Below are 16,488 nucleotides of genomic sequence, written 5' to 3'. Positions count from 1 at the left end.
AACGCCCAATCGTAACGTCTTCACGTTCTCTCATGTTTCATCCTGGAATTACAAGATGCTCGTATTTGTTAACACAAAAGAACTGTTCAGTCAGACAGATATTTGTTGTGAAATGAAATTACAATTTCAATTCATTTGTTTGTTTATAAAAAAAAATAAAAAGGCTTTAAAACGGAAATTAGCACCATATCTGACTTTGGTATCGAAAATGGTATCGAATTTCAATATTTTTTTAAAGTATTGTATCGAAGTTGTAATTCTTAGTATCATGACAAGCCTAATATGGTATATTATATATTATTGTATTATATTATGTTATATTATAATATACTATATTGCACTATATTATACCATATACATATTATATATCTGTATAACCCCCTCTTCCTTTTGTTTCTGTCCCCCTTTACACCCCCCCTATTCTTCTCCCTTTATACCCCCCTCCCCCCCATTTAAAATGTGCTAAATTTATATATGTTTTTATGATTGAATAAACAATAAACAATAAAGTATCAATAGTCCTCCGAAGAGGGGGGGTGGTATCACGATGCATTTGTTCCTGGATGGATGGGGTTTGCAACATATCTTTGCACTAGCTTGGCGGATGACCACCCGATGCCTCCAGCACAAGGTTTGCTTCATCATCAGTTGTGCACAGGCTGATCACAATACACGCTCCCCCGAGGCTGGACCTCCACAGGCTGATCAGGCCTGGGAGTGTGTCCATCCTGAGGCATCATGAGGTCACTTGGCAGCCCATGTCATCTCCTTCCTCTCCAGCTTTCAGCAGCAGTTCCAAGCTCCTTGGTGGTCTTACGTTGAGCTTGTCCTCGGTGTCCTACCTCCTTCAGTAGCCTTATGGTGGAACTAGCTACACAGCCCCTACATCCTATTTCCACTGGACACACATACACACTTCGGCTGCCAGATTTCCATATCGCAGCCTTTTCCTCTCATATGCTTCATCGATGCCTTCCTCCCAAGGGACTGTCAGCACTACAATGAAGACACGTTTCCTGGATCTGGACCAAAGGACCAGGTCTAGTCGCAGGTTGGTCACTGCAATTTCAGGAGGGAAAGTGAGCCTCTCACTTAAGTCTACTTGCATTTCCCAGTCCCAGGCTGCATTCAGTGGGCATAAGTTTTGGGGTACTTTACAAGGTGGCTGTTTCTCCCCTTCTCGAACAAAGGATTTTTGCCAGGTGATAGTTTGGGCTTCTAGGGGTATGGCATTGATGGTTACTCTTATACTTTCCCGTGCAGGAGCCAGGCACTGTAATACTTGGTCATGGCTCCAGGTGTTTCTGTCTTGAGTGAGTCTGGTCTTGCTACCCACCAGGATATGTTTCAAAATTGCTGGGGCTTGGCACTGGGGACAGGTTTGATCCTCACCAAACCAGAGATGTAGTTTGGTTGGAGTGGGCAGGACGTCATATGTGGCTCTGATGATAACTCTCTCTCTCTCTCTCTCTCTCTCTCTCTCTCTCAGGTCTACAATGTCTACATGTCTGGCAGACAGCTGTGCTCAAAGCGCTACCGAGAGTTTGCCATCCTTCACCAGAACCTGAGGAGAGAGTTTGCCACCTTCTCCTTCCCCAAGCTGCCTGGGAAATGGCCCTTCTCCCTGTCTGAGCAACAGTTGGACGCCCGCAGGAGAGGACTGGAAGAATACCTGGAGAGGGGTAAGGGTGGTGGTGGTGGGGGCTTTGAATAGGGTGAAAAAATAGAGATGGGGAAGAGAGGGAAGCTGGGTCATCTGTTTTCTTGATAAAAAGGAAGCTAGGCTTAGAGGGAAGGAAATGGTTTCTGATATTGCTCTATTCACTCACTCCTTATTCTAATTCTTTTGAGATTTTTGTGGCTGATAAGTGAGATGTGAGATATTGTGGTGTGTGTGGTTCAGAATGGCTTACCATTCATATTTTCTGAACTGATTTCTTACCTTATAGTGTGCTCAGTAAGGGTAATTGGGGAAAGTGACATTATGCAAGAGTTCCTGTCCGAGTCTGACGAGGTAAGTAAGTTTGTGTGTGATCAGATCTAGCAATAGAAATATGTGGACTCCTCATATTCTTGCGTTCATTTACTCAAGTGTGTGTGTTTCAGAACTATAATGGTGTAACTGATGTGGAGTTGCGAATAGCACTCCCTGATAAAACGACTATTTCGGTGAGAGTGCGTAAGAACAGTACCACTGACCAAGTGTACCAGGTAATGCAGCTCTCATAGTGACATGCAGTTATACATGCACCACCACCTCTCTTATCAATACTTTACATATACCCTTACTACACTAATATCTACACGTACTTGCACACCTTATAGATGTGCAGTTACACGCTATAGAAGGTTGTTGCTTTTTGTAAACTACTCTTTATCACTGGTTCATTTCTGACCCTTGCTGATTTAATAATATTTGGGATGCAGATTTGGGAGTCATCACAGGAGTGACTCTTACTGCATGGTAGCAGGTGTTGCTCTGGTATAACTGTTTGAATTAAAGGAGGTGGATGGTTTAGATGACCTTCTTGGTTCTGTTTCACATTAGCACACTAGACTTGGATTCTTTTTATTAGGCCTTATGAAGAAAACATGCAATATGCAAAAATGATGTTTAGCACTATGATGATAGTGTGACTTAAATAAATTAACAAATATTTAAGTGAGCATATTACCTATACAGTTCACATGTCTTTATGCATGTACACTACTAATGTGCTCACTGAATAAAGTCAATAAAGTATTTATTTATAAATTGCACATGAATAACCAACCAAATAAAAGAACATTAAAAAAGACTAAATTTACAGTAATAATAATAATAATAATCTTTATTTGTATAGCACCTTTCATACATACATGCAACTCAAAGTGCTTTACAGTATAAATAGAAGAAACATAAAAAGGAGATAAGACAAAAATTAAAGATAAAAAGAAAACAAACAATAAAATAATTAAATAGTGACAAATTATAAAATAATAGACTAAAGTAGATAAGATTGAATGTAATAAGGAAAATAAGATTGAGTTTCTTAACTAAAAGCAGATCTAAACAGGAATGTTTTTAGACTGTTCTTGAAACTATTCAGCCTCTGAGCTCTTCAGGAAGAGAATTCCAGAGCTTTGGGCCATAGTGACTTAAAGCACCCTCGCCAATCTTTAATCGGCTTTTAGGAATCACCAGTAGATTACTGTTTGAAGACCTGAGAGACCTGACTGGAACATATCTAACCATCATTTCACTGAGGTAAAGAGGAGCAAGACCATGAAGACATTTAAAAACCATGACTAGAACCTTAAAATCTATTCTAAAGCTGACAGGTAACCAGTGTAGTGAGTGGAGTGCAGGTGTAATATGATCTCTCTTTCTTCTGCGGGTCAAAACCCTTGCAGCCGCATTCTGAACTCGCTGTAGGTGCGAAATAGAGCTCTTTGGAAGAGCAGATAGAACAATGTTACAATAATCTAGCCTTGATGTGATAAATGCATGGACAAGTTTTTCACTGTCAGCAGGAGAGAGCATATCTCGGACCTTAGCGATGTTTCGAAGGTGAAAGTAAGCTGTCTTGCATGTAGTCATGATGTGTGATTTGAAGCTGAGCTCATTTATCAAAGGTGACTCCCAAGTTCTTAACACATTGTCTGGCATTCAGATTCATTTGATTTAAATAAGTCTGGACATCATTCCTTTGTGAATCACTGCCAAGAACAAGAACCTCTGTCTTCTGTTTATTTAACTGCAGAAAATTGTCAGACATCCATGTCTGTATATCATCTATGCAGTCAAACAGTGAGCAAATTGATTTTAGGGCTTTAGGTTCTAGCGAAATATAAAGTTGAGTGTCATCTGCATATTGATGATAACTAATACCATGTTTATTAATGATATGTGGTAACGGAAGCATATATAGATTGAATAGTAATGGCCCAAGAATTGATCCTTGGGGGACGCCACAAGTTATTTTTTGACGTGTGGAGGAAGAGGTACCTAATGCTACATAGTAATCACGCCCGGTTAGGTACGATCTAAACCAGTCTAAGACTAAGCCACTAAGGCCTACCCAGCTCTGTAGTCGATCAAGAAGTATATCATGATCAACGGTGTCAAAAGCGGCACTTAAATCTAGCAGAAAAAGGACTGAGAGTTTGCCTGCATCCTTATTCAATCTCAAGTCATTTACTACCTTAACAAGGGCTGTTTCGGTGCTGTGGAGAGCTCTGAAACCAGATTGAAAAGTGTCATTTATTTGATTTACTTTGACATAGTCATTCAACTGGATTGACACTAATTTTTCAATGATTTTGCTAAGAAAGGAAAGATTAGATATAGGTCAATAATTATTGAGAATTGTGGGATCAAGATTTTTGTTCTTTAATAGTGGTTTAACCATTGCAGTTTTAAAAAATTTGGGGAATTCACCCAATTGCAGAGACTGATTAACAATCGTTAGAACTTCATTTGCTAATGAGCTCAGAACCTGCTTGAAAAAGCACGTTGGTAAAGGGTCCAGTTCACAAGTAGAGGATTTTAGTGATGAAATCACATCAAGTAGAAATCTACAATTATTTTTTCCTGTCCCCTTTAAATTATTTTCTTCTAAAGTCAGTGAGTCTCCAACTGAGAGTTTAATTACACAAAAGAACTAACGACAACAAAAGATAGTATATTCAGTGCCAAATAACAGTCATGAAAACAAAAAAGGCTTCAAAGACCAGAACAATCTAAGGGCTAACTGGAGCTTAATATGATTAGCCAAATGCTGTGAACATTTCATCTGATAGGTCAACTAATAATAACTAACTAATCATTTTTACACAAGTGCTTCAATTATATATATATATATATATATATATATATAATTATTATTATAAATTGTATTTTCAGCAACAGGAACACGCGCATGAACAACACAAAGACAGGAAATCTTTGCAATCTGTTTATTCTGCATGTTCATGCCAATAAAAATACAGTTTATCCATCAGGACTATTCTGTATATATGGTTTCTGTAAAGGTGCGTTAAGCCATGTGGTAAAAAAGTGCTAAACAAATACCTTTGAATTGAATTTAACCCCTACCTTAACTTTATTTTCATTTCTTTCTTTACTGCTTTCCTCCCAGAGATTTCTCTTGAGCCTTATTGTACTATGACTTCTCTCTGTAATGACATCTTTCCTTCAGGACAGATTGTTTGTTTTCTCTTTGATGTTTGATTGGATATGCTGGTTTTGTTATTTCAGGCTTTAATGATGAAGGTTGGTATGGACAGCATCATGGCCAGTTACTTTGCACTCTTTGAGGTGATCAACCACTCCTTTGGTGAGCACACCACTATTCTATTATCTATACTGTTTTAAAGAGAATTTTTATAAAACTATCATGAAATTATAAATTTCAGTAAAACCTGAAGTATATGTAGTTGCTCAAGAACAAGTATGGTAAAGATTTATTATTGATATGAACATTTTAGGCCAGGAAGAGCAACCTTCTTTTCTTTTACCACTTCTAGGCTCCAAAAGGGAGTTTTAAAGAGAACATGAAAACATAATTGCATGAACAGTCTAGAAGAAAATTAAACAATAAAAGAAAATGAGCAATGGAGTAAGAAAATGAAAAAGGTGCTTAAAAATAAATGTTTTTATATTTCATCTAATTTTGAAAAAAATCAAAATTCAAAAATCATTTGACATTATTCCTTTAATGTCAATGTCAATTTAATCATTTAAATCTAATTTAAGTCAAGGGCATAAATCATTGCAAAGCTTCTTTATTAACAAAAGCAATATTTTTAATGAAATGCCCTTAATTAAAAGCCTAATGAAATTGATTTAATCAGGGCATAGAAGTCCTGGCTATTGTTTGGGAGATGGTTTAGAGTTTTCAGGGTGGATGTTCTTCAAACTGCTGTAGATTCCTTAGCCATTGGTAAGAGGAAAAATGCCTTCATCATGTAACACTGGAGGGGGACTCTAAAAAGGCCAGAGAAGAGTTATCTTCAAACTGGAGTTGAATGAGTCAAAATTTGGCTTTAAAAAGTTTAGCTTAAGACACACTTTGTCTCCCAGCAGCTGGAAACAGAACACTCACACAGTACAGTCTCTTTAAAACACTGGACAGTAAGATTATTTTTGTACACTTCACAAGAGCACAATGACTGCAGCAGTTGTGTGTGTGTGTATATATATATATGAGAGAGAGAGAGAACACCGTTGTGTAGATTACAAAAGCTTCATACATGTATTCCCAACATGGTCGCCTCAGTCTAGACAGGAAGCCCAAGTGAGGCTGGAGCAGATTGGGTGGTGTGTTGATGGTGTCATGTTGTGCAAACACTGGTGCAGTCCAGATTGCTACAGTGGTACGTGACTGCATTTGTCTCAGTGCTAAGCACTCTGGTTTTTATACGAGCTGGTTAGCAGTCTGAGAAGCGTCACTCTGCCAATGCTTTTCTGAATGAGCTGCAGTGTGTTGAGGCAGGCTGCCACATGCCAACATTACTTTTATCTTGAACTGAGGATTATTGTTCATCTGGGACTGCCTGGGTCAGTTGATTGTGTAGTAATAACTAAAACCATCTTACCATGGCCAAGCAAGAAGCCAGGAATCAAGCGTAACATATCTGCTGTGCGCTGCCTTAAACACCCAGTTCTATCTTCAGGTCAGGTGATCAAACTGCACTCTGCACATCAAGAACAAATCTTACCTTCACCAAAACAACATACATGGTCACATGCGTGGTAATAACCATATGCACGAAGAACCATATGCATGAAATTCTCCTGTATCTTAGGTAAAAGTCAAAATAATGTAAAAGATGTATTAAAGACAGATGACCCAGTACAGATACCAGTAGTATGTTAAAGACTGCCACTTCCATAAAGATGTATTTGTATTTTGCTCACGGGTGACTCCATGGTTATACTTGGCTGATGACTTCAGTACTTCGTCTAGATCAGGGGTGCCCAATACGTCTATCCCGATCTACTGGTCGCGAAGGAAGTGTGGGTAGATCGCATGACATTAAACCGCGCTAACTTGTTACCTTGCAGCATAGCTAGCCTCCAATTTATTTAAACTAAATACAACAAAGGGTATAAAAATGAGTGCCGTATCTGGTCCGAGTAAGAAGCCTAAAACCTACCACTTCATACAGAATTGGAGGAGGATTTGTTTTTCACTATGTCATATTCACTATATTTCACTGTCATATTCGCTATATTTCACTATGTCATATTCACTATATTTCACTATGTCATATTCGCTATATTTCACTATGTCATATTCGCTATATTTCACTGTCATATTCGCTATATTTCACTATGTCATATTCACTATATTTCACTATGTCATATTCGCTATATTTCACTATGTCATATTCGCTATATTTCACTATGTCATATTCGCTATATTTCACTATGTCATATTCGCTATATTTCACAAACAAGGGAAACGTGGAGCGGCATTTTCGGACTGTTCATAAAAACTATGACATTGACTTTCCTCCGAAAGGCGAGCTGAGAAGGAGGAAGGTGAAAGAACTAAAATCCCAGTTGTCTGGACAGCAGTCATTTTTCTCACATCTGCCGACAAAAGAGGCATTTGTTGAAGCCACTAATTCCTTGTTCCAAGAATTTAAAAACAAATCGGAAATATTATCTTCAGTCAAAGCTCTCCAGGTATGGAGGAATGCATGGCGCTCTGAAGCCATGGCCGAGGACTTGAATTGTCTCTCCTCAGTCTCTATCTGTATCCATTTCTTCCTCTCTAAAGTATACTTTTCTTCCTCCCCTTGCAAATTTGCAAATTTTCATCCAATACCAAACAACTTCTTACTGGAAAATGTACCATCAGACAGGTTCATGTGGTATTTTTTCTATTATGGATTCTGTTAAGAAAATGTAATTCTATTATGAAAGTTGACTGGTTGTCTGCCTAGACCATACTGATGTCTCTGAGTTACCAACATGCCTCAAATTGACTACAAATGATACCACTGTGCAAGGATTTAGCACCAGCCCTCCTTAATGAGTGTTTGGTTCACCTCTGGACATGTGAAGAGCTTAGAGTGATTCTTCAGCTTTATTCAAGTATGCTATTCACTCTGCATTTCGGCAGTTACCCAATATTATGTGAAGTTTGACCTTCCAACTCTAGTGCATCTGTTGAACATGTTAACAGAGGACACACACCCCTCTGCTCTCTGTCAAACTTGAAGAATACCACCTACTTGAAGTTGCTCTTAGCTGATTTTCGCACTCCCTTTGAGCTTTGAGCACCAAGCGTTGAATTCTTGGGCTGTGAAACACTGAAAATGAATGTGAGCTTACAGGACCTTCCTACACTGCATAGTGGAACTGTAGGCCCTTACAGGACCTTCCTACACTGCATAGTGGAACTGTAGGCCCTTACAGGACCTTCCTACACTGCATAGTGGAACTGTAGGCCCTTACAGGACCTTCCTACACTGCATAGTGGAACTGTAGGCCCTTACAGGACCTTCCTACAGTGCATAGTGGAACTATAGGCCCTTACAGGACCTTCCTACACATGGTTCACATGGTGTTGATGCCCATGTTTAGGGCCACCAGCTTATTCTGGAGAATCCCACCTGGTTTACAAATATTCTAGTAGAAGGTGCAAACTGTGCAAATATGGATTTTTAAAATGAACTAAAAAAAAAGCTACGTTGATATTCAGAGTGTTTTAAAACTTTTGCAAACTTTATCCAACAGACCTCACCAGCAGCATGCTCTGGTTGAATGGCTACAATGTACCTGTCACGGTACGGCGGCCCCCTACTGGTCGCCTCCGTCCACAGCGGCAGTTGTCCTGTTGTTGTTGTTGTGTTTGTCCCTCAGGTGGGCGGAGCCCGCGATCCGTCTCACCTGAGAGTCGTTTGTTTGTCTATATATGTCTTGTCTTTGTACCAGTTGACCGCTGGTCATTGTATCTTTAATTCGGATCATGTCACGGGTTTTTGGTTTACGCACTTTCTCCATTAAACCATCCTTTTTCCCTGAGACTTGGCGTGATCGCTTCCATTTTATTTCACACTCCCTGCCCGTCACAGTAACACACTACAAAACCCTCGGCAGAGAAAAAGTGACTAGCCATTTCAGTTACTAAATGTGAAACCCATTAAGTATACATATTGCGAATTTAAGGAGACTGAAATACTAAGGTAATTTAAGGTACTCTGCTTATTTTAAACTGGGTGACAATTCAAAAGAACATACTCTACAAATAGATTAAAGTTTTATCGGTTTTCCTTACACTCAATTTCTACTGGTCAGCCAGTTTTTCTTTTGTGTGTGCAAGTTCAACAAATGAATTTACAGGAAGTTGTTTCAGTTTGTCAGACTGGGAGAAGCTGTTAAACTTGAGGCAAGAAGCAGTGTATTGACATCATGTTGTGCCAGGCCCGCCAAAGATTTTATCCTAAACTAGTTTTGCTTTCATTTGCTGGGGTCTTTTCAATGTTGATTTGCCCTGTTTGTCTCTGGCCCCCCTGTCTGTTTCTCAGTGCGCAAATTAGCCCCCAACGAGTTCCCACACAAGCTGTACGTGCAGAACTACACGTCTGCTGTGCCAGGAACCTGCCTGGCTCTGCGCAAGTGGCTCTTTACCACCCAGGAACAGGCGCTGCTCCACCACCATCCCCTGGCCCTCCACCACTGCTTCCACCAGGTCAATACACACACACACACACACTCATACACACACACACACACACACACATACATACATACATACACACACACACACACCATCCCCTGGCCCTCCACCACTGCTTCCACCAGGTCAATACACACACACACACACTCATACATACACACACACACACACACACACATACATACATACATACATACATACATACATACATACACATACACACACACTCATACACACACACTCATACACACACACACACATACACACACACACACAACCACCATCCCCTGGCCCTCCACCACTGCTTCCACCAGGTCAATACACACACACACACACACACACACACACACACACACACACACACACACACACACACACACACACACCCACCATCCCCTGGCCCTCCACTACTGCTTCCACCAGGTCAATGCACACACACACACACACACATACATACATACACACACACACATACACACACACACACACACACACACACACACACACACACACACACACACACACACCATCCCCTGGCCCTCCACTACTGCTTCCACCAGGTCAATACACACACACACACTCATACACACACACACACACACACACACCATCCCCTGGCCCTCCACTACTGCTTCCACCAGGTCAGTTCACACAACCACCTTCTCACACAAATATGCTGAGTGGGTAATGAAATGCAGGTTCCCCAGGGCCAAATGCTTCATCAGTAATGGGCTGGGTGTATTGCTATTTTACATGCAGTAGAGGGTGTGTTAATGATGTAATACACCCGACGGCTTCAACATGCTCAGAGGAGCAGACAGTGTGTACAGAAGTACAGAATGTGAGGTGTAAAGTGTCTAGCTGGTGCAAATATGGATGCAGGTTTAGAGTTTTGGTAGCAGTACCGTTGCTCTAAGCTCAGACTCCGCCTCCTTTACTACCGAGTCAGTGTCACCAACACCAGATCAGTAACAATGTTCACATCAGGTAGAGCTGGTTGATTTGGCGGTATTACCATTATCACGATTAATTGTGATATGATATACTTTTCAGAGCTTATTGCATTGTATTGTTATTGTATTATGAAGTAATAGGCAACATCTTGCAGGTCAGGGTTCGTGGTCTTAGACTATAATGTTATTTGTATAGTTTGATGCTAAGATTGGTATTAAAGGGTTTTTTTTTTTTTGTCAAAATCAAATAAACTCTAAGATGTTAATTAGGGTTCACACACGTGTGGGAAACCTGTTGTAATTGTTGTAATGGTTGCAATAGCATATTATGAAGCGTAAAAGTAAATTAAAATCAGTTAAAGTCTGATAAGGGGAAAAAAGCTATGCATCTGTATTTATCAGACTAGAGCTGCTAGCTACTTTTTGTTTGTTTTTTAACCTGACTTCCAATTTAAACAAACACAGGATTTCAATAGGCTAGAAACATATTCCGCAGATCTCTTGCTTTATTGACAATCAGAGATACGTGTTCTATGTAGGCTCAGGACGACGTGAAGAAGGGCTTCATCAACGCAGAAGATAAGTCCTACCAGCTTCAAAAGCTGGCAGAGCAGAGAAAGATGGCGGCAGTAAGTCTCCACTTCTGTGTCCACCAGAGTCACCCTCTGTTGAAGAACTTTACACAGCAGTTAGTCCACCAGTAACCTCTACGCTTTGAGGCTTGGAGTGCAGATATGAAACAGCTGATGGAAGCATTACCATCTGCTTTACACTGCAATTACACTGTTTTACACTGCAATTACACTGCTTTACACTGCAATTACACTGCTTTGTGCAGTGTGGTTAGTCTTTCACTAACCTGTAGTTGTGCTGATGAGCAGAGTGTCATTCTACCCTCTAACTGAATTTTCTCTTTCTTAGTATCTGAGTCTGCTGCACACATGTGAGGGCTATAATGAGGTGATGTTCCCACACTGCTCATGTGATTCGCGGAGGAAAGGTCACGTGATAGCAGCCATCAGCATCCACCACTTCAAGCTGCATGCTTGCACTGAGGATGGCACGCTGGAGGTGCTTGTGTGTGCGTGTGTATGCATGTGTGTGCTTGTGTGTGTGTGTGAAACATTTGGCCTTCAAGATTATATGCATGTAGGTTTATGTACATGTTTAGATCTCAGAGTTTGTATGATGTATCCAACATGTGTGCATATGTGTGTGTGTGTATTATTTCCATTTCACAGAACCAGGTTATAGCATTTGAGTGGTCTGAGATGCAGAGATGGGATACTGATGAAGAGGGCATGGCTTTCTGCTTCGAATATGTTCGAGGAGAGAAAAAACCTCGCTGGGTTAAGATCTTCACTCCTTATGTGAGTTGCATACACATCCCTTGAAAATGTTGTGATTGTTGTCTGCATTTTGGATTCAGTGCGTTAGTGTGGTGGAGTGTATGGATGCTTGGGTGTGTTGCGATTACATATTAGATTTTGTTTGTTTGTTACCTCTCAAACATACTGGAGGTTCTTACATGAGTGCTAGCTTTGCTCTCTCCCTCCTTTATTTCTCACACATTTGCATCATAGTTGTAGAATGGATTAAGACAGCAAAGCAAAGCAAACAAGTTCAATAGCTACATCGCTGCTAAAAGTTCTTGGAAAAGTCTACAGATTACCAACTGAAAGATGAGGGAACCATCCTTACTGCATACTCACCAACCACCTGAATAAGTTCTGTTACAAATTTGTAACAAAGTAGCCCCAGTCCAGTAGTCACCTCCCACACACTGTCCCTCTCGCCTCATCCTACTGCAACTCTCACCATTAATGAGCAGGATGTTAAAGGCAGTTAAAGAGTGAGAAAAGTCCCAAATACAGATCTTGTCTCAGCATCCACCTCATCACACTTGTCTCAGCACTGCTGTGATCAACTAGCACCAGTGGACAGATATGATCAACAAATCTCTAGATCTATCTACTGTTCCCAAGTGCTTTAAATCCTCAAAAAGACAAACATCACAGGACTAAAAGACTACAAGCCTGTCAACCTCTTTTTTTTTTTTCTTTTTTTTTTTTATGCTTGGTCCCAGCCCTAGCTATCATAGAAATTGCATAACGCAAAGGGTCTGTCAGTGGTGCTATCAGTTTGGCCCTCCACTACTCCATTACAGTGCTGTGGACTATGCCTCTGCCTTTAACATTGTAGTACCCAAGCTCCTGTCTCGGCTATCTGTGCCAGATTCCATCCACTGGTGGATCACAGACTTCCTGACACAGAAGTCAGCAATACAACTAAAAAACCACATCAGACACTCGGACCATTGGCACTGGAGTACCACAAGGTTGTGGTTTTTTTTGGTTTTTTATCCCTTCATATCTTTACAAACAACTAATGTGTCTCCAGTGAGCTGGAGAAACTGAAGTTTGCAGGTGACACCACCATGGTTGGTCTCATAACCAACGGTCTACCTATAAAAAGGAAATGCAACAGCTATTGTATTGGTGCAGTCACATCCATTGATTGATGAACAAAACATGAACATGCTCCTTCAGGCACATTCAATGACTCTTTTAACCACAGTGGACACTGCACAAAACTTCAACTCCATCCCTCACTGGCAGCACCTCAATGCACACCATGCTGCATGATGTTCAATGTTCAAAACTGCAATATACTGTAAATAATTCATCTTCAGATTCTCCTTATAGGCACACACATTAGATTACATTATGTATATGTATACATATATGTATGAATAGTCTGCACTTGTCTGGTCTGTCTAGTGTTTGACATGCCATACATGTGTGCACACACCAAGCCAACAGCACACCAAGTTCTGATTCAGATTTTCTATAATTTAAGTAGAGATGGGACCGATCCGATACAATATCTGTATCAGGGCCAATATTGACGCAATTTAACATACCGGATATCGGGCGAATGCGGCCGATCCACTTACCGATCCATTTTCCAGTCCGCAGCTTGAGCTGGACAATAAATGCGCTGTAACGTTAACACGAAACACTCCAGTGATCCGGACTCCACAGTTTACCTTCAACCCCCAGCAGCTTCATTCAATCTGCAGCTGGCTGGCAATGAACTAAAGCAGTGATTCTCAACTAGTGGGTCACTTTTGGTTTACTTTCTGTTCTTCTTTGCAGTGGTCATTTAAGCTGGTTGCGTGTTTTATTTTATTATTATATATATATATATATATATATATTTTCTTCTTCTTCTTTTCTTTTTCTTCTTCTTTCTTTTCCTGCCTCTTTGTCTTTTCCCTTTTTATTATTTCTCTCCCCCTCTTTTCTTGGTCCACCTAACCCCAATAATGATCACTTTGCATATTGTTATCACTATATATTATCACTATACTATATATTATACAGAATTGTTATAATTGCCATTTAAATCTGTACATAAAAACAAAGTTGTCCTCCAAAGATGAGGGGGTGGAGGTGGGCCAAATAAATAAATAAATAAATAAATAAATAAAAAAAAAAATTAAAAAAAAAACTAGTGGGTCACAACCCAAAAGTGGACAGCTTGTAAAAAAAAAATTAATAGGCTACTCTTTTAATTTTGTACTCGTCTTTTATCTTGAATAAAGACAGAGGCACATGCCAGGACTCCAGTCTGCGACTAAAATGGTCGCAATCACAACCATGAATATCCACCATTTTCTTTGGAGTTTGTATTTTAAAAGTTAAATGATATGCTATAGCTCCCACTCACATGAACATCTCTGCCCATCAACAAATGCGGGAATCTGATCACCAGCGTGACCCTAAGAGGACACACTCCTTTATAACTGTACATAGTTTTAAGTTAATTTTAATGGGATCAAAAGTCACTCATATGTATACTAGGAAACTTAGTAAAGTTCGTTTCACGTTCGCATATTTGGAATTCTTTCTTCAATACCTTTAAGTTAAAAGTGCCAAAATATGCAAATTCTTATTTCTGGCAACCAAGATAAACATCTACAACTTTGTGTACATCAGGAATAGACGTATTTTAAAAACATGTTATTTTAAACATACTCCTGTCACCACTGCCATCACTGTCACGTCTACAAATGACCTTAACATGGACGCAAGTGGTGGTCGTAAAGGCCCCAGAGCACTGCCAGGTTGTCCGCGGGGTTGTAAAAAGTATTAAAAGGTAGTAAATTCAGTTGGCCAAAATTAAGGCCATTAAAAAGTATTAAAAAGTAATACGTTTCTTCTGACGAGGTATTACATCTTTGAACGCTCATCCAACTCCCTAGACGTTTTTGAATTTGTGTTAAGTGCAGGCCTTTCTCCTAAAATTCCTTAAATTATGTTTGTTCGCGCACGCGCCAGTCACCTAAATACTTGGCTGGTTTGCCGCCAAACCTGTTAGCGAAACACTATGGGAAAGTGCAAGTTTTCCGACGTCTGGCTTAACGACCCAAGATTTAAACGGGCATCTGTCACCTTTCGGCGAAATTTGCCGTTTTGAAGTTGAAAAGGGTGACCTACGCGAATCGTGTAGGGGGGTTCGGGAGATTTTATATATATATATATATATATATATATATATATATATATATATATATATATATATACACATAGTGGCATGCACAGACATTTTGGGGGGCAAGTGCTCGGGGGATAAGGGCACTTTTTAGCGCACGTGGAACACTTCATTATAAAAAAAATTACAGGCATATGTTGAAAAATCATTACGTTATTCATGTTATTCAATTATTGCTAAACGGGACGAGAAGCAGGACATAGTGCTATCTACGCCGGGGACAAGGCAGAAGATCGTACATTTACCGATTGTACATTTACCTCTACATTTACCAGATCATACATTTCCCAGTGGATATAATTGGGTGAGTATTTAACGATGGTTTCAATCGTTTTCATATTTTGCGGTAAAACAAAGTTACTGCCGTTCTCTACAGCTTGCGCTGAACACTGTCAGAGCTAGCCACAAGCTCTTGTGAAAAATCCACCAGCATCAACCCTGTGTAGTTAATGATGACATAAAATATATTATTTAAAATAGGTATTAAAAAGGTATTACATTCAACTTAAGAATCTCTGTATATACCCTGACTGCGCACTCTGATTTTTGCAATAATTTCAGTAGATTTAAACGGTCCATCTAAGACCACCAAAGAAGTTGTATTAAGTCAGTCAAATTTATTTATATAGAGCTTTTCACAACACATGTTGTCACAAAGCAGCTCTACAATCATATGGATATTACATTAAGTGCATCCTAAATAACCACCGACAATTAAAAGATGGGTATTTATGCCTTGCACAAATTTGTGTTGGTCAGTTTTTGTCAAATATTTCAATAGTTTTTAATGGTCCATCATAAGTCCACAAAACAAGGTTGTTGATTAGGATGCACTTAATGTACTGTAACTTGTTTTATGCTCTTATGATGGACATTTTAAAAACTATTGAAATATTTGTGAAAATGTGCACTTAATATTTATACAATTGTTTTTATTTTATGAAGGATTGTTTAAAAACTAAAATTTTTGCCGAAAAACAGTGTGTGCAGTGCTCTGGGGCCTTTTCGACTGCCACTTTCGTCTTTGTTAAGGTAATTTGTAGATGGCGACAGTAGTACATTTAACATAACATGTCTAATTCAGAACATGCAAACATGAAACCAACAACCACAGTTACAAGGAAGAGAAAGACATCAGACATGTTGGATGGCAGAGATCCTAAATAACAGCTGATCTGATGTGAGTGTTGCAATGCTTATTAGTTTGTATATTATTATGGTGCCTAGAAAAAGTTATTGGTGCCTGATTTTTTCCTTTTAGGACCTACTGGCTCCTTGAGTAATTATTTTGTCTGGAGTCCAAC

The 16,488-nt window shown here is 39.6% G+C and overlaps 1 protein-coding gene across 2 annotated transcripts in view; it reads left to right on the top strand.

Moving 5' to 3' along the window:
• Positions 1 to 16,488, top strand: part of snx27a (sorting nexin 27a) — a 34,284-nt gene that overhangs the window by 12,062 nt on the left and 5,734 nt on the right. Inside the window, exons 3-11 of one of the 2 annotated variants that reach the window (XR_013131701.1) lie at positions 1,490 to 1,682; positions 1,950 to 2,014; positions 2,107 to 2,211; positions 5,240 to 5,318; positions 9,523 to 9,686; positions 11,167 to 11,256; positions 11,549 to 11,698; positions 11,869 to 11,997; positions 16,446 to 16,488. The exon at positions 16,446 to 16,488 is cut by the window's right edge and continues 24 nt beyond it. Coding sequence is in view for 1 of the 2 variants with exons in the window: in XM_077008126.1 (XP_076864241.1) it covers positions 1,490 to 1,682; positions 1,950 to 2,014; positions 2,107 to 2,211; positions 5,240 to 5,318; positions 9,523 to 9,686; positions 11,167 to 11,256; positions 11,549 to 11,698; positions 11,869 to 11,997 (975 nt within the window). In the remaining variant the exon portion in view is untranslated. The remainder of the gene's footprint in view (positions 1 to 1,489; positions 1,683 to 1,949; positions 2,015 to 2,106; positions 2,212 to 5,239; positions 5,319 to 9,522; positions 9,687 to 11,166; positions 11,257 to 11,548; positions 11,699 to 11,868; positions 11,998 to 16,445) is intronic. The other variant, XM_077008126.1, reaches the window with a different exon arrangement.

This window comes from Brachyhypopomus gauderio, chromosome 6 (assembly GCF_052324685.1).
Source record: "Brachyhypopomus gauderio isolate BG-103 chromosome 6, BGAUD_0.2, whole genome shotgun sequence".
NCBI lineage: Eukaryota > Metazoa > Chordata > Actinopteri > Gymnotiformes > Hypopomidae > Brachyhypopomus > Brachyhypopomus gauderio.
This window is presented reverse-complemented; position numbering and strand designations above follow the sequence as displayed.